Source organism: Strix aluco, chromosome Z (assembly GCF_031877795.1).
Source record: "Strix aluco isolate bStrAlu1 chromosome Z, bStrAlu1.hap1, whole genome shotgun sequence".
Classification (NCBI taxonomy): Eukaryota; Metazoa; Chordata; class Aves; order Strigiformes; family Strigidae; genus Strix; species Strix aluco.
Genome location: NC_133971.1, coordinates 13049339 through 13075549, shown reverse-complemented (window position 1 = coordinate 13075549; position 26211 = coordinate 13049339). Strand labels below are relative to the sequence as shown.

The 26211-nt window shown below is 37.5% G+C and overlaps 1 protein-coding gene across 1 annotated transcript in view; it reads left to right on the top strand.

The window, feature by feature from the left end:
• The window catches only part of CENPK (centromere protein K), a 29729-nt gene extending 3949 nt beyond the window's left edge, over positions 1–25780 (top strand). Inside the window, exons 3-10 of the mRNA XM_074812498.1 lie at positions 1503–1559; positions 9219–9297; positions 13318–13364; positions 14758–14840; positions 14958–15056; positions 16792–16933; positions 21213–21266; positions 24794–25780. Coding sequence (XP_074668599.1) covers positions 1503–1559; positions 9219–9297; positions 13318–13364; positions 14758–14840; positions 14958–15056; positions 16792–16933; positions 21213–21266; positions 24794–24952 — 720 coding nt within the window. The 3' untranslated portion in view covers positions 24953–25780. The remainder of the gene's footprint in view (positions 1–1502; positions 1560–9218; positions 9298–13317; positions 13365–14757; positions 14841–14957; positions 15057–16791; positions 16934–21212; positions 21267–24793) is intronic.
• The last annotated feature ends 431 nt before the right edge of the window (positions 25781–26211 follow it).

Genomic DNA, 26211 nt, shown 5'->3' with positions numbered 1-26211 from the left:
TCAATATATGATCCAATTTGCTAATAATAATGTTTTAGAGTGAGTTATTTTTATTTACAGGAATCCCAGGAAAGATAAACTTTTAGTGGTTCTGAGGGAATGCTATGCATACTATAAGATTCTGCTGAGTCTGATGAAAACTCATGTTGTAAATCATATTTTGAGAGTCTTAATTGCTTCACTCAATTTTATGTGGTATTTATATGCTATTTGCTTAAGTTCCGATTTGTAGATTCAAAGTATCAGAAACTGAAGTAAAAATACTTTCAAACTTGAAGTAGAACTTGAAGTAGAACAAAGTACAGACAAGCCAGTGTGCAACAATTTTTCAGAATTAGATTTTAAAAGACTAATGTGATTTTATTTGTTGTTACATATAAATTTATCTTAATATTCAGTAAGCGTCAGGGAATCCTGTGTTTGTGAAGTAATGTAATAAGTTATAAAGAGAAGTTTTGTTTGGCAACACAATGTCTTTGAAATTTTCAGATTAGAAGGGAAGATAATGTTTATTGTTTTTAATTTAATTGACAAACTTTCATATCTTGTATCTCCTTCCCAGCATCCTCAAAACAACACAGGAAGTGATAATATGTGTTATTTTTGAAAGTTGGTATAAACAGTAGGATTTTTACTACTTTGTGATTGTTGCATCCTGGATGCATGCATATTTCAGCAAAAAGTTTAAAGAACTAATAGTAATTGAATTAGCTCCTAGGTTATATGGTTTATGATGTAATGTCCCAATGATTGTGTGTCAGCATTAGCAGTTTTTATTGGAGAAATCCTGTATTGTGTTTTGCTTCCAAAACATTAACAGCAGTGTTTCCAAAGTACTGCTCAGTAGAATACATGCTGTCCTGTCACGGGACAGGTTAAATGGCTGACAGTTACAAAACAAGGAAGAGTTTAGCAGGTGTATCCTGTTGAAGCCTTGGATATCTGTGATGGCCTGAATTTCAGACTTGATATACATCCCATTGCAGTAATAGCTGACGTAGTGCACTTCTAAAAATCAGACCATTTCTGAAGTTTACAGTATATTGCCCTAAGTGAGTTAAAACTAAAAACGTGTATTATAATGCAATTGCTCTGTTGGAGAGCCAGAATAGTAGCAGCAAGCGTGTTAACTTCTCAGCAGCTTCCCTATTCAGCCTTGTCCATGACTCACTCTTCCTAGTTTCTCATGTTCTTTATCTGTACAGTGCCTTTCCCCATATCAACTTTTCCCTCATAACTTGCCTTTTTCCTCAAATCATACATCTTTTGTTAACTGCTACTTTTCTGCTTTTCAATTAATTGAATTTCTACTATTTTACTGTGGTATGATTTAGAATTATTTTTTAATTTGCTGTTCTGGGTCAGGGTCTGAGGGATGTAGTAGGAGCCAAGTCAAAACTCTTTTATTCCTATATTAAACAGTTTTTGTTGGAATTTCTAACCATCATGTTTATTTCTTAAAAAAGGCAAGAGTAAGTAAACATTGTTTGTTTTCTATCAAGTGTCAGAGCAAGCTAATGCTTCTAGAAATGGAGACACCTCAAACGTCAGATGCCAAGGTAAGACTATTTTTTTTTTATTCTCCACAAAATAGTTTTCTGTAAAGATATGGTATGTTTCTGAAGCATGCATATAGCCTATACTAAACAGCTGCATTTTTTGTATAGTAGAAAGGTTACACACATTCCTGCCACACAACTGCTAAATGACTGACATAGGCAGCAAAATGGAGGGATGTGTAACTTCAGTACTCATTTGGGCTATTTCCTAATCAGTGTATATGTAATTTGTGAAACTATATGGATCACTTTCGTTTTACTCTGGAACTTTGTATTTGCAAATTACAGTTGTTCCCCATTTGTGGGTATTGTTAGGAAACTCATGTGCTTCAATTAGCAATGAACTGAGTGATGCCGAGTGCATGAACATGAGTTCCTGTATCCCTCAAATTTTTGGGAACATGCAAAAAGGCAATGCTGGCCCACTGTTTAGCTGTTTGTAATCTCAAAATAGGAACCTTTGAAATACAATGTATATGAGGACTCCAAATTTGGGAAGTATAAATAGTTAAACATCGGGCTGGTTGGGTGAAATATGTAGGTTCTATAAAGCTCCATCTTATGTGACTTCAGTAAGAGTATTCAGATGATTAATTCAATACACTTGACTCAATAACTAACAAAAAGAGCACTTCAGGGATGTATCTGTTGAATACATTCAGATGTTTAATTACCATGTAATTACTAACATCTCTTTCTAGTAATAAACAATGTTCTAAACTATTATTTAATCAGAATAAATAAATGAAGATATGTATTCAAATGCATAAATACAATATTTTTCTCCTTTTAGGACTCTGGATAAAATCCTATAAGTAGAAATAAACTCTGTGTCACTTTAATTGGGTGTAGACTGAGGTTTTTACATTTCTTTGCAGCTTTACTGAAGCACATCATACCCTTGTAATTAATACTTAAGCTTTAGAGATACGCTTTTCTTGAAAATTGTCATAGCAAGGCAATGATTAAATGGAGTAACAACAATGAAGATTAAATTAAGATTGCACTTCATGATAGAAAATAGGGAGGAGAGGAAAAGGTCATGTTACATCCTCTGTCAGCAGCTTTCATGGAATCTTATTGCAGCCCTAACATAGGCACTTGTATTGACCCAGGAAACTAGAGATGTGTTAATCTTACGTCAGTACCTGGAAAAATTATGGAGAAGATCACACTGGGTGCTACTGAAAGACATTTAAAGAACAATACAATCATCAGGCACAGTCAACAAAGGTTCACAAAGGGGAAGTCCTGTTTCACTAATTTGATCTCCTTCTATGACAAGATCATGCACCCAGTGGATGAAGGGAAGGTGGTGGGTGTATTTTTCTGAATTTTAGTAAGGCTTTTGATACTGTCCCTCACAGCATCCTTCTGAACAAGTTGTCCAGCGGTGGAATGAGTGAGTTCATAGTGCACTGGGAGAAGAACCAGCTGAAGACAGGGCTCAAAGGGTTGTAATGAATAGGGCTATATCTGGCTGGTGACAAGTCATCAGCAGTGTTCCTCAGGGCTCAATCCTAGGGCTAGTTTCATTCATTATTTTTATCAACAATCTGGATGCAGGAACTGAATGCACCATTAACAAGTTTGTTGATGATACCAAACTGCGAGTTGCTGTTGACTCTCTCTCGAGGGACAAGAGGCCTTGGAGAGGGATCTAGACAGATTGCAGCATTGGGCAATCATCAATGGCATGACATTTAGCAAGAAGAAATACTGGATTCTGCACCTAGGATGGAGTGACACTGGGCACAGGTATAAACTGGGAGAGGAGTGGCTGGAGAGCAGCCCTGCAGAAAGGGATCTGGGGGTGCTGGTGTGACACTAAGCTCAGTATGAGTTAGCAGTGTGTCCTGGCAGCCAAGAGGGCAAACCACATCCTGGGGTGCATCCAACACAGCGTAACCAGGCAGTCAAAAGAGGGGATTATCCCGCTGTATTCAGTGTTGGTGCAGCCTCACCTTGAGTGCTGCATGCAGTGCTGGGCCCCACAATTTAAGAAGGATGTGAAGGTCCTTGAATGCGTCCAGAGGAGGGCAACAAAGCTGGTGAAAGGCCTGGAAGGCATGTCCTCTGAGGAATGGCTGAGGACTCTGGGTTTGTCTAGTTTAGAGAAAAGAAGTCTGAGGGGTGACCTCATTGCTCTCTGAAACTTCCTGAGGAGGGAAAATGGAGAGGAAGCTGGTGATCTCCCTTCTACCCAGTCACAAGACACATGGGAATGGGTCAAAGCTGCATCAGGGTAGGTTCAGATTTGACATAAGAAAGCATTTCTTGACCAAGAGCATCATCAAACACTGGAACAAGCTTCCTAGAAGGGTGGTTGATGCCCCAAGCCTGTTTAAGAGGCATTTGAACAATGCCCTCAGTAACATGCTTTAACTTTTGGTCAGCCCTGAAGTGGCCAGACAATTGAACTAAATGATCAGCAGATAACCTCCCAGGTATCTGCTGGGAACACAACACAGCAGAGAGGGAACAATCCAGGAGGTTCCTGGAATGTATGGAGGATAACTTCATCACACAGGTGGTGAGTGAGCCGACAAGGGAAGGTGCCCTCCTGGACCTGCTTCTTGTGAACAGGGAAGAGCTTGTGGGGGAAGTAAAGGTTGGAGGCTGTCTAGGGTGCAGCAGTGGTCATGAGATGATTGAGTTTTCCATCCTTGGAGAGAGAGGTTAGTAAAGAGAGGGGTTAGTAAAACTGCCACCTTAGACTTCTGGAGTGCAGGCTTTCACCTGTTCAAAAGACTGATTGGCAAAATCCCTTGGGAGGCTGCCCTGAAGGATATGGGAGTCCAGGAAGGCTGGACATACTTCAAGAGAGAAGTCTTAAAGGCACAGGAGCAGGCTGTTCCTGTGTGCCGAAAAACAAGCAGGTGGGGAAGGAGACTGGCCTGGCTGAACAGGGACCTTTGGCTGGATCTCAAGAACAAAAGGAGAATCTATGACCTTTGGAAGAAGGGGCAGGCCTCTCATGAAGACTATAAAGATGCAGGGAGAACATTAGGAGAGCCAAAGCACAGCTAGAGCTCAACTTGGTTACAGCTACTAAACATAATAAAAAATGTTTCTGTAAATTCATTAACAACAAAAGGAGGATTAGGGAAAATCTCCCTCCTTTATTGGATGCAGAGGGAAACATGGTAACAAAGGATGAGGAAAAGGCTGAGGTGCTCAATGCCTACTTTGCCTCAGTCTTTAGCAGTGGAACTGGATGTTCCCTGGACACCCAGCCTCATGAGCTAGGAGGTGGGGAGGGGAAGCAGAATGAGGTCGTCACAATTAAAGAGGAAGTGGTCAGAGACCTGCTACACTGCTTGGGTGCACACAAGTCTGTGGGACAGGATGGGTTACACCCAAGGGTGCTGAAAGAGTTGGCAGATGTGCTCACCAAGCCACTGTCCATGATTTACCTGAAGTCATGGCTAACTGGGGAGGTCCCGTTGGACTGGAGGGTGGCAAATGTGACACCCATCTACAAAAGAGGCAGAAAGGAGGATCCAGGAAACTATAGACCTGTCAGTCTGACCTCGGTGCCAGGGAAGGTCATGGAGCAGATCATCTTGAGTGCCATCACAAGTCATATAATGGACAACCAGGGGATCAGGCCTAGTCAGCATGGGTTTATGAAAGGCAGGTCCTGCCTGACAAACCTGATCTCCTTCTATGACAAGATGACCCGACTATTGGACGAGGGAAAAGCTGTGGATATTATCTACCTGGGTTTTTGAAAAGCATTTGACCCAGTTCCTCATAGAATTCTCATAGAAAAACTGGCTTCTCATGGCCTGGATGAGGGAACAGTCTGCTGGGTCAAGCACTGGCTGGATGGACGGTCCCAGAGAGTGGTGGTCAGTGGAGCTAAATCCAGCTGGCGGCCGGTCACAAGTGGTGTTCCTCAGGGCTCGGTGTTGGGACCATTTCTGTTCAACATCTTTATTGATGATCTTGATAAGGACATAGAGTGTATCATCAGTAAGTTCGCAGATGACACCACGTTAAGCAGGAGTGTCGATCTGCATGAAGATAGGGAGGCTCTACAGAGAGACTTGGATAGATTGGATCAGTGGTCCAACGTCAACGGGATGAGCTTCAACAAGGCCAAGGGCCAGGTCCTGCACTTGGGCCACAACAACCCCCTGCATGGCTACAGGCTTGGGGAGGTGTGGCTGGAGAGCTGTCTGGAAGAGAAGGATCTGGGGGTTCTCACTGACAAGCAGCTGAACATGAGCCGGCAGTGTGCCCAGGTGGCCAAGAAAGCCAACGGCATCCTGGCTTGTATTAGAAATAGTGTGACCAGCAGAAGTAGGGAGGTGATAGTCCCCCTGTACTCTGCACTGGTGAGGCCACACCTGGAGTATTGTGTCCAGTTTTGGGCACCTCAATACGAGAGAGATCTCGAGGTGCTGGAGCGAGTGCAGAGGAGGGCAATGAAGCTGGTGAAGGGCCTGGAGAACAGATCCTATGAGGAGCGATTGAAGGAGCTGGGACTGTTTAGTTTGAGGAAGAGAAGGCTGAGGGGAGACCTCATCACTCTCTACAGCTACCTGAAAGGACATTGTAGAGAGGTTGGTGCTGGTCTCTTCTCACAGGTGATTAGTGACAGAACAAGGGGGAATGGCTTTAAACTGCAACAGGGGAGATTTAGACTGGACATTAGGAAAAAAAATTTCACAGAAAGAGTGGTCAGACAGTGGAATAGGCTGCCCAGGGAGGTGGTGGAGTCACCATCCCTGGATGTGTTTAAGGGTCATTTAGATGAGATGTTGGGGGATATGGTGTAGGGGAGAACTTTGTAGAGTAGGGCTGATGGTTGGACTCGATGATCCCAAGGGTCTTTTCCAACCTGAATGATTCTGTGATCATTGTAGGTCCTTCCAACTGGAATGATTCTATTATATTTTCATTGTAGCTGACCAAGAAGCTATGGTTTTCTTCCTTGATGTTGACCTTGTCACTAATGTTCGCACCTTAATCACCTCAAGACTGTAATTTTGCAAAGTACTCTCCTGGTTTTATCCTTTAAGTCTGGGGACTGATTCTAGTCTATGATGTAATGGATGACTTCCTGAGCAGCATATTTTGCTAGGAATGTACACCAGGCATGAGAGATACCAGGCATGATGTACATACTTCATAGAATCATAGAATGGTTTGGCTTGGAAGGGACCTGAAGAGATCATCTAGTTCCAACACCCCTGCCACAGTCAGGGACACCTTCCACTAGGTTGCATCCACAGCTTCTCTGGGCAACCTGTTCCAGTGTCTCACCACCCTCACAGGAAAAAATTTCTTTTTTATCTCTAATCTAAATCTGCCCTAATGTAAAACTGTTACCCCTTGTCCTATCACTACCCTCCCTGATAAAGAGTCTCCCTACTTCTTTCCTGTAGCCCCCTTTAGGTACTGGAAGGCTGCTTTGAGGTCTCCTTGGAGCCTTCTCTTCTCCAGGCTGAACAACCCCAACTCTTTCAGCCTGTCCTCATAAGGAAAGTGCTCCAGCCCCCTGATCATCTTTATGGCCTCCTCTGGATCTGCTGCGACAGGTCCATGTCCTTCTTATGTTGGGGCCTCAGAGCTGGACACAGGACTCCAGGTGGGGTCTCATGAGAGCAGAGTAGAGGGGCAGAATCACCTCCGTCAACCTGCTGGCCACATTTCTCTTGATGCAGCCCTGGATACAGTTGGCTTCCTGGGCTGCAAGCACACATTACTGGCTCATAGCCAGTTTTTCATCCTCCAGTACCCCCAAGTCCTTCTCCGCAGGGCTGCTCTCAATTCACTCATCACCCAGCCTGTATTTGTGCTTGGGATTGCCCTGACCCATGTGCAAGACCTTGCACTTGGGCTTATTGAACTTCATGAGGTTTGCATGGGCCCACCTCTCCAGCCTGTCCAGGTCCCTCTGAATGGCACATCCCTTCCCTCCAGTGTGTCGACTGTACCACACAGCTTGGTGTGATCAGCAAACTTGCTGGGGGCGCGCTCGATCCCACTGTCCCCATCTCCAACAAAGATGTTAAACAACACTTGTCCCAACACCGACCCCTGAGGAACATCACTCATCACTGCTCTCCACTTCAACATCGAGCTGTTGACTGCAACTCTTTGACTGCGGCCATCCAGCCAATTCCTTATCCACCGAGTGGTCCATCTGTCAAATCCATGCCTCTCCCGTTTAGAGACAGGATGTCATGTGGGACAGTGTCAAATGCTTTGCACAAGGTAGATGATGTCAGTTGTTCTTCCCTTACCCACCAACATTGTAACCCTGTCATACAAGACCACCAAATTCATCAGTCATGATTTGCCCTTCCTGAAGCCATGTTGGCTGTCACCAATTACCTCCTTATTTCCCATGTGCCCTAGCATAGTTTCCAGGAGGATCCACTCCGTAATATTGCTGGGCACAGAGGTGAGACTGAGTGGTCTGTAGTTTCCCAGGTCCTCTTTATTTCCCTTTGTAAAAGTGGGGGTTATGTTTCTCCTTTTCCAGTCAGTGGGAACTTTGCTGGACTGCCATGACTTTTCAAATATGATGGATGCATTTGTCTTTAAGAGACCGTCCTTGATTTAAGGTTGCTTAATGATAGTGTTAATTTATTGGGAAGTTTTTTGTCCAATTACTGGAATATCCAGAATGTTTCGTACATCCTTTTTTAAATCACATTTAAAGGAACAAAGAATGAGCTGATGGTACTGTCAAGAGTAGTGCTCCATTACAAAAGCGATGACACCAGCTGATTTAGAAAATAAGAAATGTTTGTATGGTGATTATTTCTTTTGGTTTGGGTTTGTTTTCCTTTCTTTTAAAAGGTTGTCTTTTGAAGATGCACTTTACAAAGTTATTTTGAGTAGTGAAAAGCTAAGCTTAAGTTGTCAATTCTTGGTATTTTTATTGTAAGAACTTGGCTGATGATTCTTAGCATATTTTTCTCTTTTTACTTGATGAAAAGGCGATTGCAGTCTGCAGTGCTTTTTATGGAATGCTTGACCATATCAGCAGTACCTGTTGTATTTAAATGTATGCTTAATTTTGTATCAGATTATAAGTAATTACAAGATTTTAAAAATCTGTTTGTTTAGTCTGGGTTTTTTAATAAACTTTTCTGAACTGGTGTTTTTCATTATTGCTCCTATATTTTCAGTGATTACAGTGAGCTAGAGCACTAGTTCTAAAGCATTTTTTGTTGAGTCCACAGATGTGGTTTTGATAGAACATTTATTTGACTACTGTTTTTTTTTTTTTAGAAGACAATGTTTTGTTTAGTCATCACATATCAAGCACAGTCCATTTTACCTTAAATGTGTATCAACCATGCATCTAAGGAGTAGTGGGGATGTGAAGCACTGTCATTGCTTCTAGTGGCTCATCTTCAGCTGTGCTCATTGCCTGATATTACAGAGAAAATTAGGGGGAAAATGCCAACTCTGACTACTTCTGACTTCCCCCTTTTAAAAAAAGAATAAAAATGTTTCTTGATCTCTGTGAGTGCCTTTTTAAATCTTTGGAAGGAATAAGCGGCTTATTGTAATAGTTGCTTTTTTGTTTCCTGCTTTATAAACTTAATAATTGAATTTCTATCCCATTCTATCTCATTTTACTCCAATGCAACTCAACACACTTGAAAAGATGCTTCTTTTCTTATTATACAGCTTTCCTTCCAACTCACAATGATGCAAATGAAAGCTTTAACAGCAGAACATAATCAATGGCAAAACAGAAGTCCTGAAAGTAAGTAACTGCTTCCATGTAAGGTATACTCATATAAACGGAAAAAAACCTGGTAGTAGAACTCCTAACAAAATAACAAAAGTTTGTTATGCTGTTACCCTTGTTCAGGTTTCTCCTTTCTGTGGTAGTTTCTTCTCCATCTTTCATTTGTATTTCCTTTTTAGGACAGAACTACTTTGGCAAATAATTTTGTATCCATTTTGTCTTTTAAGAAGCTAATATATTATTTTATTTTTGCAAGTATTGCTAATAAATTAACAATAATTTACCCAGACATATTTTTAACTATACTTACTTTGATTTTTTTATTAATGCTTCACAAAAGTGTGTTGTATTATGATGTACTAGCTGAAAACTTTGAAGTAAACCTTTAGTGGTAAGCCCATTACACTGTAATAAAGTATCTATGTTGGATTTAACAGGGGTCAGAGATTTCAGGTCAAGAAAAGGTAGTAAAAGACACTACAGTTTATTTTAACAACACAGGAATCCAGATCACTTACTGATCTGAGGAGCACAAACCACTGAGACAAGTGGTAGTTTTTATATTTGTTAGGCATTATCAGTCAAAAGGTATAAATTCCTCGGTTATTCAAGTATCTTTTTGTACATAAACATCAGTGCTGACTGATTTTACTCTGTTGCAAGGCTGATGTGACCAGACACTGAAAATAAAACCATTCAGAATCTAAGTGTGAGTAAAGTAATCTGCTTTTTCAGATGTCTCATTTGGAGACTCGTAAAACAGTTCACACTACACTATCATTAGTATTCTGGTAGTACTCACTGTTATGTCTCCTGTCAAGAACCTTTCAACCCAGTAAAACTTATTAGTTAATCTTTAAATTAATACATTGACTCATTTGAATATTTTTATTCCAGAAGAGGCTTGGGGTTTTTTGGTTTACAAAATGATAGGAATGTGTTTTAGACAGCAAATGGTAATTTTCAATATTTTGTAATTTGGCCAAATTGGAATGCATTTTCAGATGAACAGTAAAGTCACTTCTTCGGCTTCTTTCCAAGTTCATGAATGTGCTGCATATTGTGCTCAAATAATAGGAACTGGGAAAAAAAGTTCTTCCTTCTTATAAATAGATATTGTGCTCTATTAGAATAAATTCATAGTTCATGTGCTTTGTAAGCCTGTCCCTTAAGAGTGGTCAGCCTCAAATGCTTCTTAGAGGTATGTAGACCAAAAGTGTGACATTGAACGAATTTGGGAAACACTAGCTCTTGGCTGCTGCTCATGAATAAGATGCTGGCTTAAAGAAAATTATTTGAAAGCACTTACAGTTTTTATCTGGGTAAAATACCTGGAGATGTTAGGTTTCCGTACTAAAATATGTAATTATTTTAAACTTTAAGCTATTTGCTTAAAAAATATTCCTGGGGCATGATCTATTTTTATTGGCTTGCTGACTTGCTTTGCTCAACTATTCTTACTTGTTCCCAGGTGATAAGATTTATTATTAGAAATCTTAATTTTTTACTAGATAAATGATCTATGCTTATTATAATGCAAATAATATTTTGTAGCCAAACTTTGCCTTTTTGGCTACCTTTCTGACAGAAGAAAAAAAAGCTTCTGCTAAGAATTTGAATAGACTTAAAGTGCTTATATGAAATTGAGGAGTCTACTGTGCTTACATCTTCTCTGTCAGTCTTGGCTCCTTTATACCTACTGTTTGTTTTGAAGGAGGAATTACTTAATTTAAGACATTGTCTGCATTTATCTAAATAGGAATAGCAGAAATAATAATTTCATACAACTTACTGATAGTGCATGAATGTCAGGCTCATTTTACTTTGGTTTCTGCTTTTAGTAATGGACAGTTCATTTCTTGTGAATAAGGGCCTGTCAGCATTTCAATTTTAAACCTTATTTTCAGAGGTTATAACTTGGCAGTTCTACATTTCTTTGGGTGCAATATTGGCAAACAGACTTGAGTCCACAATGCAAATTTTGTTTTTGCAAAGCTTTTACTTTGGTCTCTTGTTCTTTCTCAATTTCTGGTACTATTTATGTAGCTCTAGAGCTGCTAAATCAGCTGAATTAAAACTTTGTTAGAAGCATTTGATTCATAAAAGTAGAATTTAACTTATATTTGCGAAATAAGGAAGTGGAAGCAACCATATTTTAAACCATATAAAACATTTGTGGTCTCTGCATAATTTCTATTTTTCTTTACAAAGTATCAGTATTCTGCCAGATTCCTCTTATTTTAATAGGAGTTTCTGTATAAACATGTGCATAGTAGTTGCTTTTCCATTCCTAGCATCTGGTAGTATTTTGCTTAGTAGTTGTACTATGTATCACTAAGCAATCCTGTTTGACATTTGATTTTTGCAAGTGTAGTGATTCATAACTGAAAAAGCTTTAACTTCTAGCAGATAGAGCAACCTGTGTTCTTTACAGTAGCAGCTGCCATAAATGTGTTGTCACAGTGTTTTAGATCTGCACTGTTCCTTCACTAAGTTAGGGTTAGTGATTTCTTTCCTAGGAAGATGTGGCCTATTCTGATACTCACACAATGTGAATTTTGAATGGGAAGTACATAGTCAGGATTGGGTATCTAAAAATGAAGACATGGTGGAAAACAGCAGTAGAAACTGGTAATTCCAAGTAGTAAGGGCTCACAATAATTATCGACAAGAGGGGTGGCGGGGGGAAGAGTTGTATGGGTTTCTTCAAATACGCCAGTGAATGTGAGTAAAGGCACACCAGTGAATCCTATTGTGTATGTGGGATATTCATGTGATTAAAGAAATCTTGCTCTAATAATAGCACAGACAACTACCTCCCACAGCTCTTAAACATAAGCTTAATTTGAGAGCACTCTACTCAGATTTTGTGTCAAGATTTAGAAACAGTAATTCTCTAAGTAAAAGCAGTTTTATTGTGACATGTAATTTAATGCATTTTGAACTCGGTAGTTTTGCTGATTTTCATCTTAGAACAAACACTGCTATTAAAACTACTAGTCTAATGCTTTTCAAAATTTGTGGAGGTAGTAACTATAAAATTGCCGAAAAAAAGTACTTTTATAAATTTATGAAATCAACTGTATTGTAGTTGGGACATATTTAATGCTTTTATAAGAGGGTTAAGGGTTTTCCTTTTTGTTAAAGGAAAAGCTTTTATTGAAGTAATTATTTTTAAGATTTGAGATTTGGAGCCCAAGCTTGGACAAAAAATATCCCTGTCATATTAAGATTTAAATCTGTTAGAGTAACTTTCATTTCTCCTGTTAATAGATTCAAATGCCTCACTTTTTCAAGTTATATGTGTGTGCAGATGCTGCAAGTTGACATCGAACTGAGAATTGATTGGAGTCCATTGAAGACTATCAAATACAACAACGCACTTCTTATTCAGAAAATCCATGAGCCATAAATCACTGCATTTTGCAGAAGCATTCTGGGAAAACATTACTACATCCTTGAACAGTACCGTACTTTCCCTTAAGTACTGCTGTTGGTCAGGGTTGGAGTTAGGATATTGGCCTTGCTGGGCCTTTAATCTCCCTACATGTGACTGCTCTTGTGAACAGTAAGAATAGTGGCATGCTTTCTAAGTTCTTTAAATCTGATAAGTTTTACAATCCTGATCAAGCATTTGGGAGGCTGTTTAACAAGGAATTGGAAGACTAGAAGAATTTCATTGCCCACATTAGTAATGTTGATGGAATCCATTCCACTGGAAAAATCAGTCTTGCTTATCTTGAAGTATGACTACTTCACATTTCAGTATTATGCACTTATATCTATATAACTAAGCTAGTTCAGATACGAAAAATAACGCAGAAGCATTAACACCACACTTTTTTTGGTGTGATTTCACTTGCTGAAATGTGACAGTAGGTTAGCACAGCAGGACACCACAAAATGTGGTTGAACTGCTGACAGCCAAGCTAGATTTTTAGAGGCTACACAAGTTTCTCTCTAGCCAGGCTGCTTTTCAGTATAAACAAGTCTGTATCATTCAGTGCAAAAAACCCAATTAATTTTATTTTTCAGTAATTTCTACCAATCCAGATGTACTGGTATCATTAGGAAAAGAAGAGGTAAGTCTTTTTGTTTGTTAAGGGATGATAACATTTTGTTGAATAAAAATGAAGAAAGTATATACAATGTTGCATTTTCCTATGACTACTCTTGTGGTGGATTACTGCTAAGATACTGTGTATGTTTCTTCAGGCATTGTTGTTCTAATGTTTTTCTTCCCCTGTATTATAACTACTAAAATTTCCTAGTTGCAATGAATGACCTTTTAAACAATAATTTTTTATATATTTCATTTCATACTTGATATAAAATAACGTAACATTACGTTTTACACAGAAGAGTCAGTATTCTTAGTTCTAGAGTTCTGTGGCAATAATTTGTTGAGTTCTTCCAGCCCCGGAAGAAAGCAAATCAAGAATGTCTTATGGGTACCATTACACTACATTGATTGGACATTGGTATGCAACATGACCTGAGAATATTCCTATTACTATAGCTTAAAAAAACCCCAAACAACATTTTGGTTTTCGTCTTCCCTCTAGTACCCAACTGCTGTTAAGGATCACAATTAACACGTTGTTTGGTTACACACTTTCATTTGACTGTATTGCTATGACATATTTGATCTGATATCCCATTTTGTGGCCTATTTTGTTGAGGATTCAAATTTTTTTTCAGATGTTGCATACATAGAGAATATTTGCTTCTGTAGAATATTTTCACAATTTTTATTTCTTTGAGCTAAATGTAAAAGTTCTCATAGTTTTTATGGTAGGAGACAAAATACATCCAAATCATAGGTTTATATTAAAAAACCATATATATGGTTTATATTAAAAGCCATAAACTATTAGAAATACTACTTTGTAGAACATAATGCACTAATGAAAGACCTAGTCCACTGAGAGTCCACTGTATCCTATCTTTAGCAGTGCATATAGCTTCTGGCTGCAGTAGTTTTATTTCTCCCTCTTTACTCTCCCAGATATGTCCATATCACTAATGACCATTTAATTAATGGATGCAATTAGTCTTTCTTTGCAGCATCTTTGTTTTCTGAGTGTTCTACATTTTATGTTGGTGCTATTAGCACAGATTCATTCTTGCAAGCAGCTGCAGTAATTTAAACAACGCAGCCCTGGTGCTGCAGATGTTTTCTCCTCAGTCTTTCATAAGATGAGAAGTTCATGTGTATGCTCCATAATCTGCTTCAGGTAAAATCAACTAATTTACAGAGCTTCAGTAAGACACTAATTAGCAGCTGGTGACAGTAACATTTTAAATAGCTCCAACTGGATTTAAAAATAGAGTGTCACTCTGTAGCCATATTTCTTAAGAAATTCTAGATAATTTTGGCCCTCTTTACCAGATTTACAGATGTAGCCTTACATAGAACAAATAGCACAGACTGGGCTATCTGCAAACTGTAGGTTTATTTTTACTTTTTTATAGTTGCAGAAAGTAAAGAATCACCTTGAAATGGTGCTGTCCACAGTTCAGTCAAAAAATAAACAACTGGAAGAAGATCTGAAAAGGTAATACAATAATTTGGCCTTCTGAATGCCGTAAGCTTGTGTACCACACTTTTTTTTTTGACGGTCCAGGAAAACTATTTATCTATTGTGCCATTTCCTACTTTTCATGGTTCAAAGAGAACAGCAGTGGCATGAGGAACAGGAGCAGCTACTATATGCCTTTAATGGAACTGAAGAAAAGGCAAACACCCAAGTTGAACAACTTTCCCAAAAAAGGTATTTCTACGGTGTTTTTATATTTATTGTGGTTTAAATCACATTCAGGGTACTGAATAGTGTTGAACAGGGCTCGGTAGGCACGGGCCAGGCCCCAGCATGTTGCAGTCATCTGTGTCTCTCTGGAATTACCACAGTGACAGAATACTTCTTCTAAATACTTCACTAGTTTTTCAGGATTCTGCACTTGTTCAGGGGTGAAGTTCCAAAACATTGGGGGTACCCGCTGTCCTAGGTACTTGCCCATGCTATCTCACACACCCTGCTACTCATAACTCTTCAGCCTTGGGGTAGATCTCTGTGTGATACTCTTAAATAGTTGCTTAACCCTGAACAAAATCTGAACCACATGCAGGAACACGCTGGTTCCCAGCAGTAAGACGAACACTCCAAGGATATTCAAAATGTCCGAAATTTTCAAACACTATTGTAAGTAGCCTGGAGGAGAAGGGAAGGTGAAGGGAAGTGTTTCCCCCATGGATTGGGTCTCTGAGGAGAAAAGGTAAAGGGTATAATTGTTAACCCTTTCCGTTAGATGACTCCTGAAGTACAGAAATTACGACAATGCTGAGTACAAATAGTGGACTAATCTTGGGACCAACAACTCTGTTGTGCCATAAAACAATATTACCTAGTACAGCAAAGCAAAAATCTTAATCCACCTCACATGGGTGATCAGCAGCAGAAGCACAGGAACTACATCCGGCAAGTGAGGTGATGCATAGCACAACTCTAAGAATGAGCCACAACCCTAGGAGCCAATAAATCAACATTATGACCAGCAACTGATAAGCCAATATAATGAATGCTTATAGCAAATTTGTTGTAATACACTCTGGCCAGATCTGTCATTATCTCCAACCTTCAAGCCCCACACTGGGTGGCAGAAAGGACCGTTGTGGCTTAAACCTGATCAGCAGCCAAACACCACAGAGACGCTTGCTCCCCCTCCTGCTCCTGGGGTATGGGGGAGTTGATTGGAGGGGTAAAGGGAGACTCATAGGTTGAGACAAAAAAAAATTAATAATTGGAATAAAAAAAAATTATAACAATAATAGGAAGTGCAAATGGGCAACGCACCATGCGGTTTCTCACCACCTGTCAACTGATACCCAGCCTGTTCCTGGCTAGTGATCCCGAGAAGACTAAGATCCCCCAATTGCAATCCCAGAAATGAGAGAGAACCCCACCTTCCTGGCCAACCCTCCTCTATATACTGAGCATGACACTACATAATACAGAGTATTTCACTGGCCAATTTGGGTCTGGGGGTCTGGCTCTGCTCCCTCCCAGCTTCTTGTACACCTGTGCATGGGCAGGACATGGGGAATTGGAAAGTGCTTGATTTCTTAGCAACAGCTGAAAACATCAGTGTATTATCAGCATTCTTCTGATACCAAATCCCATACTTAATCCAAAGCACTGCACTATTCTAGCTACTAAGAAGAAAAATTACCTCTATCCCTGCTGAAACCAGGACAATACTGAAGAATTTAAATATCAATAAGAGCAAATGAGAAAACAAAATATACTCCTTGCTTTGTTAAATAGATCATATAATAACTCAGTAATCCATATTTGAAACATGGAAAATATTGCTCCTATCTGCTTATGTCCTGTGATTTAAGACGCTGAACTCATAAGAATATAAAATAAGGGACTCTTTTACTTTAAAACTTTTTAATTAAATTATTTTATTGAATTTCATATTCTCTTGCTATTTTTTTACTATTAGTTTGAATATTAGAGCATTTAATGAACTGCAAAATAAAATGTTACAACTAAAGATATATAAGGAAGAACTCTTGAATGCTCTGGGTGGATTCCTAGCAGAACATTTTCCCCTTCCAGAGAATGGTGGAAGTGCTAAAAAGAAGGTAAGATTTTCTTAACAATGATAAAACTTGGAATGTTTGACTTCTATTTAATTGGAAGCAATATCTTTTTAAATCCACTAACATAGAATCTGCAGTTATATTTTGAAATAAGTGTGGTTGTTACAGCTGATCCTTTAGGTTTAACTGGTATCTTTCAGGTTGTTTTATATTGTGTAAGGCTGTTCCCAGCTGGATATTTTCTTTTTTAATGCATGTATCCTTTACTCAGTGAGATGCATAGCAATGTATGGTATTTCTTACTGAACTCTAAGCTGTGCCAAATTTGGAAATGGTGAGGGGTTTACTCCAAATTGTCCCATTTTGTTTTTTACTGGACTAGGCAAGTGGGCTCATATTTTCCTTGGCAAAAGAAATTTTAATTGTCTAACAATGTTTTTGAAACAATTACAAGGACAAGTGTTTATAATTATGGTGTGATTTGGAATGTTAACCATCAGTTTCTGCTCAGGCAAAATGGGCCTAAAATTATCTTAAAACTTTAGGGAAAATAGGCAGTCAGGCAGTATTTTGCATAATAAATTCAAAGTCTGCAGTAAAAATAAACCTTTTACCATTACTATTTGAAAGAATAGTTACAAAAAAGGTGGGGATTGATTTTGATTTTAGACATGCTTAAGAATACAGAAATAGAAAGGACTTCTTTAATCCAGTTCCCTGTTATTTCAGACACCACAAAATAAAATTTCTTTAGTATTATAATGGAGCTCCATTTAAAAAGTAATTATTTTCGTTACTACTGTTCCTGTTGGGGTTTGTTCTATTACCTCAGTACTTTGGTTAGAACCGGTCTCCTAACTTCCAGTCTAAATTTATTCATGTCTAACACAGATCCATGTATTCTTGCGCCAGCATTGTCCTTAGAATAGCTCTTTTTCTTTCTTGTGTTTATTCCTCCTGATATATTTATAGACAGCAATCTTATACCCTTTCTTTCTTTGTTTTGCTATTTGAAGTAGCAAAGCTTCCTGTTCTTCTGTAAGATAATTTTTTACAATTCCCTGGCATATCCTAATAATACCCATTTTTTATATTTGCTTCCACTTGGATTCATCTTTTTTGGAACCTGGTAAAAATCAATGTTATAAACAAAACTACTAGCTCACAGTCACATAAAACAACTAATTACACCCTTGTCTTTTTTCTTCCTGTTATTTCCAACTGATGAACATTGAGCTTTTAACTAAAAAAACCCAACTTGTTTTTGCCAGAAGTACCTGTTTTGCACATAAAAATACCAAATGGAGCCTTCAAGGCATGATGTTCATTTTCTAAGTCCTATTCAACCATCTTCAAACATCTTATTCTATTATAGCTTAGTTCTTCTGCATATCAATGGCTTACAGTCTTCTGCTATTACTTAATATGATACATTTTGCTCCAACATTAAGAAATTAAGGTTTCAGGGATGTAATTAACAGTTGTCTTTCAATCATATATTTCTTGATTCTGGCGTGATAGTCTCATCTCCCTATTTGCTGATTCTTACTCATCTTACAGTTGTTCTAGGATATGCTTCTTCAAACCTAATGACTTTCCCAGATGCATTTTAAGCAGTTGTCCATTTTTTCCGTATATATAATCATTATTTCCTTAAAAATGTATTTCCTATAATGAGATGCATCTATTTATTTGCTCCTATTTATGTGATGCCATAGAAAAATATAGGCTGGAAGTGACTGCTGGAGATCTTCCATTCCAACACCATCGTCAAGGTAGTGCCAATGTCAAAGTTGGATCAAGTTGCTCATGGTCATATCCAGCTGTTTTAAATAAAAGGAACAGTGAATTCATGTGTGTTTCAGAATTCTGAGGAAGATTTCATGAAAATCTTCCACCCCAGAGCAAAATCAATTGCTTAAATTTTCTCAGCCTCTGTTATACTGACTGTCAGAAATTCTTACTAGCTACCCTGACTTCATCTCTCTTCCATGCAATTTTCCTCATTAAAATCTAAAGAAAAAAATTATCACCCAAAGTGATTAATCAACCCTTCCCCTTGCTCACAGAAGTCACCTTCTACCTTTTTTTTGTTTTACTTAAATGTAAAATTAATTTTTATAAATTTCCAAAGTCTTATCTTGTCTTAGCTTTAATTTTATTTATGCATTGCCTGAACTCCTAAACACAGTTTGTTTTCTGACATGCCTTTTTCTTTCTTTTCACTCCTTATGAATTCATAGCTTCTTCTTTATCTTTTGACTCACTTGGATCTGAATGCCTTAACTGCTGGTCCCCTATAATCTGCATCTAAAGTGATTAACTGTGAAGGCAGGAGAAACAGCTTTTTTTACCTGTATAGTTTTCTTTATTGTGTCAGAAATACAAATTGTCATCATTAGCAATGAAATTTGCTGCTACATTGATTCAGGGAAATTATCAGCTTGGTTCAATACTCTGGAAGAACTTAACTCTGTACAGCAGTAATTTCTGCTTCACCTTGTGGAAGCTTCTTGTGCTCCCAGTAGTTCTGTGTGAGGACAAATGTGCAGGGCTGATGTCTGTAGGGCACAGCTGCAGAGTAGCGTAAACTGCTCCCAGCCTCGCTGTTCTGGTTCCACTCGCCTTTCACCAGGCACCTGCGTCTGGGATTGGGAGTGGGAGGGAAGACTGAATCACTGCTCAGGTTAGCCTCTGTTGCCGTGGCCCAACACCTTTAGAATAGGTAGTGTTTGAGGTAAGAATTATCTTGCATTTTAAATCTTGGATTAAAAAAAGACTTTTTTTTTTTTCCCAAGATAAGAAATATGAGAAGCCATATGTTGAGGAATATTCTTAATGCCAGTCCATCTCATGGAAGGTTAAATAAACAAATACTAAACATCCTGCTTAAAAGTTACTTTATAAGCATTAATTAATTAATTAATTAATTAGAAGTACTTATTATATTGGTGACACTTAAAATATGTAAGATAATAAAAAACAAAACATATACAAGGTATATTACAAACCTAGCAAAATAAGTTTTCTAGTTCTGTGGGAGTGCAAACCTCTTTACACTAATACCCTTAGGATTTTGTTCTTTGTATGTCAGTTTTAGTAATTGTTGAAGTCATAACCTAATTTCAACTCTGAAACATGAATTCTGAACCCACTATATAAGTTATGAAGTCATATTTTTGGCCAGGAAAATACAACAGCCAAGGCTATGAAGTATCTTCATGATTGCTCTAAGGAACCTTTTGCAGCTTCTTAGTGCAGATTCTATTTCTTCAGCCTACTGTCAAGACAAAGGCACAAAGACAGGCATTACTGAGCCTTAGCTCCATGGTTTGCGAGGTGTCCATGGAGCAGGCAGTAGTATGTCCCCCCTTGTGGCTTTCTGAAGGTGAGAATATTAACAACTGTGACTGGAAAAAAGGAGCCAGAACTTGCCTTTCATGAATTCTTTTTTATTGCTTGTATTCTCCTTCTGTTCCAGAAGTGGAGTTTGTATAAGGTGCTGCACAGCTGTTAATATCTTAGGACTTAAGTTGATATATTCAACAGCAGTGCTTGAGTAAGCAGCCACCAGTTCTGTATTATTTTGTTGAATGTGAAGTGGATGGGGAAAAAGGATAAAATTGAAAAATAAAAGAATCAAGTTCACCTTGCAACAGCACAAGCGATTTTGTTAGCATTGCTGTTTAAGAAATCCATATCAATTTATGAAATCCATATCAATTTATAGGCAAATGGCTTGATTTGCTTGCTGCAAATGAAAACAAGTAATTTTGTAATGATATTTTATCAAGGACTTTTTTCCCAAATTTTTAATGATTCTTAAGTTTGGCCAATTTTTTTAATTGAAGTCGGAGTAAGAGTAAACAAATATTCATTGGCAAATCATGAAAAAATATTAAGGCACTATGAACTGAAGTCTTGCGCTGTGTCAAATTTGCATTGTAAACATTTTCATAAAGTTCACGAAAAAACATCATTTTTTCCTAACATCATATTCATAGAATGTTTTGCCCTGTACAACATTATAAAAATGATGTATTTGGTTTTATTTAAATGTAAACCCAGGTAGATACACTATGGTCACTTTTTTAATAAACAATTTTTAAAATGTTACATTTAAAGTGTGTGATTTTGAACGGGTAGATTTAAATACTACCTTGTATTTCTGTCATGACTAAATCTAAGTAAAAGTCTTCATCTGTTGTGTACTATGTAATCAAATAATTGGGTGATTATTTTTTCTTTGTCAATTAACATTTTTCCTGACTATATAGTCTTGGCATTTGTTAATTTGGCTGGGGGGTGGTTATCTTTGCAGGGTTCTTCTGAAGAGCTATCTGTAGAACTGATAACGCTGCATGAAATTTTAGAGGTAAGATGGTTTTGTTACATAGAGATTAGGGGTTTTTCCTGTACTCAGATCTGATCATAATATATTAGTAAGATAAATAACAGTATATGACATACAATTAAAATAGTTAATTGAAAAGTAGAACGTTTAAGAATGTTTTATCAGATTTCTGTTTTAATTCCTATAAAATTAATCCCTTGATTTTTTACAAGAGATGTGGCAATAATTTAGATAATTTAATCTTCAGTTTAAGATAGAGAATAATTATCCCTTATTTCTTAATTTTATAATGTTTATTTTAAAGATTTATGAGCCTCAGTGGTTCATTTTAGAGGAGACAAACACTATGCTTAAAAAAATTAATTGTTCCATTTCATGCTATATTTTGTACTATTTCAATAAAAATATTTCTGAAATATAATACAATAACAGTTCTAGAAGGACCAGTTAATGTGTAGTCTCACGTATTAACTGGATTATCTTTTCATATGAAAGATCAATTAATCTGATGCAAGCATTTCTAATTGATTTTATAAGTATGTGAGCATTGCTTAGTGTGTATTTTTAATCACTGTGGAATTTATGAATTTGAATTGCAAAGCACAATTCTGAAGGAGCATTAAAAATATTTTCACTAGCATTGTTCCTTCTTCTCTTAAATGTAACATTTGAAGTGAAATTTTCTATTCCTCCTCCATCCTCAGTCTTCAGACAGTTGTAAGTATCTATGTGTAAGACCTTCCTGGGGGAAAAAGTTTTTTCCTGAGGGAAAACTTGATAACTAACAACTTTCTGGTATTAAGATGCTATGATCTGGTCACTATGACATTGTTGTGCTTTAGTTTAAAGCCCATACTTGGGGTTTACGCCATCAAAATCATTTATATGCTTCAAGTATCTCAGCATGCCTGTTAATGCCAAATTAGGCAGAGCTTGAAAACAGATCAGAATTTAAAATAGCCACACTCCCTATGGAATAAAAATTTTAAAGCTCTTCTAATGCTTAAAATTGCCCTTCACATTTTTCTGATATTGTTAATCTCCTCAAAATGTGAACACATCTAAGCAATGTCTGATTTCCATTTGGAAGAACGTACTACTTCCAAAAACCCAGACTTATTTTTCATTTTAACTATCTTGGCGTAAACTGTCCATGTCCATTATCTTTGTTTTATGGGAGGTTTTTTTGTTGAGCAATTCAGTTCTAGCTTCAAGTGCCTGTTAAATTTCAGAAGTGTTTTTGTAGATACAGATAATACTTTCTTAAAGAGACAAATGCAAAGTTATCTTTGTATTATAATTACAGCATTAGGATTTGCTGCTGTACAAATGTAATTCATTCACAGAATTGCAATCAGTGCATGTGTTCCTAACCATGTCTCCTCAATATCCATGTGTTTGTTAAATAATTAAAATGTACATTTTAATAAATCCACTTTGACAAGCTAGGTGTATACATTTATATTATTTAAGTATATCAGTACCTACTTAATTAAAATACATAGAATCACAGAATCATCAAGGTTGGAAAAGACCTTGTAGATCATCCAGTCCAACCATTAACCTAACACTGACCGTTCTCAACTACACCATATCCCTCAGCGCTATGTCAACCCAACTCTTAAACACCTCCAGGGATGGGGACTCCACCACTGCCCTGGGCAGCCCATTCCAACACCTAACAACCCCTTCTGTAAAGAAATACTTCCTAATATCCAGTCTAAACCTTCCCTGGTGCAACTTGAGGCCATTACCTCTTGTCCTATTGCTTGTTACTTGGTTAAAGAGACTCATCCCCAGCTCTCTGCAACCTCCTTTCAGGTAGTTGTAGAGGGCGATGAGGTCTCCCCTCAGCCTCCTCTTCTCCAGACTAAACAACCCCAGTTCCCTCAGCCGCTCCTCGTACGACATGTGCTCCAGACCCTTCACCAGCTTCGTTGCCCTTCTCTGGACACGCTCGAGTCATTCAATGTCCTTTTCGTAGTGAGGGGCCCAAAACTCAACACAGTCATCAAGGTGCGGCCTCAAAATAGCATAAATAGTAAGCATAAGTAGTAAGCAAGGAGTAAACTTTTCTCATGCAAACTTCAAAATTTTTGTTACACTACTTTTTGTTCCGGTAATGAGTTGTAATTTTTTACAAATATAGTAATTCTTTTCCTTTTAAACAATCTGAGGATTATTCCTTTCTGATTGAGAATTTGTTGAACTAATTTAAGATCTGAAAGACTGTTTACAATAGAAATGTATGTAAAGTTGAGCTATAAATGCTATTTTGGAATGCCAGATGTTGGAAAAGACTAAGTAACAAATCATCTAACATAATACATTTAAAGTAAATACTCAGATTTTGGCAGATAAGTACAAAATACATAAACTGGAACAACTCTTCAGAATATTCTGAAAAAGAAGAGCAGTAATTTTTTTTAAATAGCAATGGGTGAAAAAAGACTAAAGTCTGGTAGTAAGGATTTTTAGTTTTTCTTTAGCAATAAAGAGGCAGACAGAGTATTTTGTACCTAATGAAATTGGGAAAGCTGTAACATTTAGAAACTCTGAGTAGAAAGATGAAATATCTGGGATGAATAGAGAGAGCACCATGGGATGGGTAAAATTATTTAATGTGTGCCGTATTTCCCATGAGCAGTATTCTGAGGGTATAAACATGGTCTCCAAGAACAGAAGAAGAATGTCAAAACTGATGCTTGTTTTTAACTCCATTAACTAATTCTATGTTTAGTTAAGGAACAAAGGAGGAGTAAGGAAGTATCAAAAGGAGGTGACTTGTTGCAAGAGTCTTGTCATGCCCAAACAAGAAGTAATATTAAGAATTTGGATAACCCATTTATGAGATGAGCAGAAAGATTTGGTGTGCAAACATAGTGAAGTTAATGTAGGACGATGATGTTAAACTGTTCGCATGTGCAAACTTACTTATTTCTAACACTACCTACAGAAGGACACAAAATAGAGGAAAAAAAATTCCTCCCAATCTCAGAAGAGAGGGGTTTTTTAGCTTATTAGTGAGATGAAATTTAGAAAAATTGTAAGATGGACATTCTCTGCTAAAATCTGAAAGAGTGAAGGAGAAATACTATTTGTTGACAGCAACTCATTAAGGTTTTGAGGTGATTCCCAAAAATCTAGCTTTCCCTCCTATTTAATGCTTTGAATCTTAAATTAACAGGTACTGATTTAAAGATCAATTATATAAGGATTTATCACCTTCATGTTCAGATTTTTTAGCCATTTATAGATTCACTATCTAATGTCCACTAAAAATTTTTGACAGATTGCGAAAAACTTAGTCTGGATAAAAGGAGAATTCTGGTTCTAATTTTTACATCAAAAAAGATGTGATGAAGTTAAATAGAAGTTCTTAGTTTTATTTCTACTTTGAACAGGTCTTTTATTTCTCCTGTAGTCTTGTATTTCTTATATGGCCTACATAAGTGTCTCATTATAATAATTTGTATACATTTGATTAAAGGAGATAAAAATCTAGCTGTTTTGTTCATTTTCTAAATCTTATCCTTTTCGTCTTCCAGATGCTTATAAACAAATTAATGAGCACACCTCATGAACCCTATGTAAAAATCAATGACTCATTTTGGCCACCTTATATAGAACTCCTGCTGCGATATGGAATTGCCCTGAGACATCCAGAAGATACAAAAAGAATGCGCCTAGAAGCCTTTCATATGTAGTGTGACCTACATGTTTACTTTAAAATGAAACAAAGCACCAGTGTACTCTTACTTGGGGGCTAAGGCATACTTATGATAAGCTTTTTTCATATCCGTAATCTCTTCTTGTTGGAGGATTTTTTTTTTTTGATTTTAATTTAGTAAAAATGTATATTTGGTCAGCGTGAAATAGGAAAAAATGCAAAAATTTCTACTTTTAACTGCTCACAGTTACAGTTTTATGGCAAGCAATGCCAAGATTTGCATTGTGGAGAGTTTTTTCAGCTGCTTTACTAAGATGCAGATATTCATGTAAGAGATAAAGATTTCAACAATCCTTTTCACTTCAAAAATCATATTTTATACATGATTTTTTAATGTTCATTTCTTAGATTGCTTTAACTCTTCTCAATTTCCTTTAAAATGTTATTGTACTCTGTAGAGGCAAAATTTTAAATAACTTAGCTCCTCCTATATGTGGCCTTCCAAACACTTGAAACTAACAGTGAAGTGTCATCTCAGAATGTGGTTTGGTTTTTGGTTTTGTGGGTTTTTTTCCAGAGCCTTTGCAAACAAATTTATTTGCTTTAAGATAAACACTTAGGAAAGCTGCACATCTTTCTGTGCAAAGGGCTACAGATGCTGAGTGTGCAACTCTACAACAGCATGCTTCCTAAACAGCCCGTATTGTGTTATGCCATATAGCCTAATAGCATCTGTATTCGCTTTTTCAAGATCTAGTTTATCAAGGCTTGTAACAGATCTCTCTTCTGTTCAATTTCTACAGTTTCTGTTATGTCAATGCACAGTTACCTTCAGAATAAATGCTGGTATTCTGCGTCATCCTAATCTGCTTTTCTGTAGCCCTCATTATCGTAGTTCGTGTGTGTGCAGAATTCTACTCTTGCGTATCTGTAGTGACTATAACCTTGGGAAACAAAATACACCCAGATTTCAGTTTATTGAGGTAGGAACTGTAATGATTTTTCAGTTCATAGAAAACTAAAGGGTTGTATAGAATCATAGAAAGGTTTGGCTTGGAAGGGACTTTAGAGATCATCTAGTTCCAACCAACCCGGCCTGGAACACTTTCGGGGAGGGGGCATCCACAACTTCTCTGGGAAACCTGTTCCAGTGTCTCACCACCCTCACATTAAAGAATTTCTTCCTTCTATCTAATCTAAATCTGCTCTCTTTCAGTTTAAAACCATTACCCCTCATCCTACCACTACACCCCCTGATAAAGAGTCCCTCCCCATCTTTCGTGTAGGCCTCCCCAC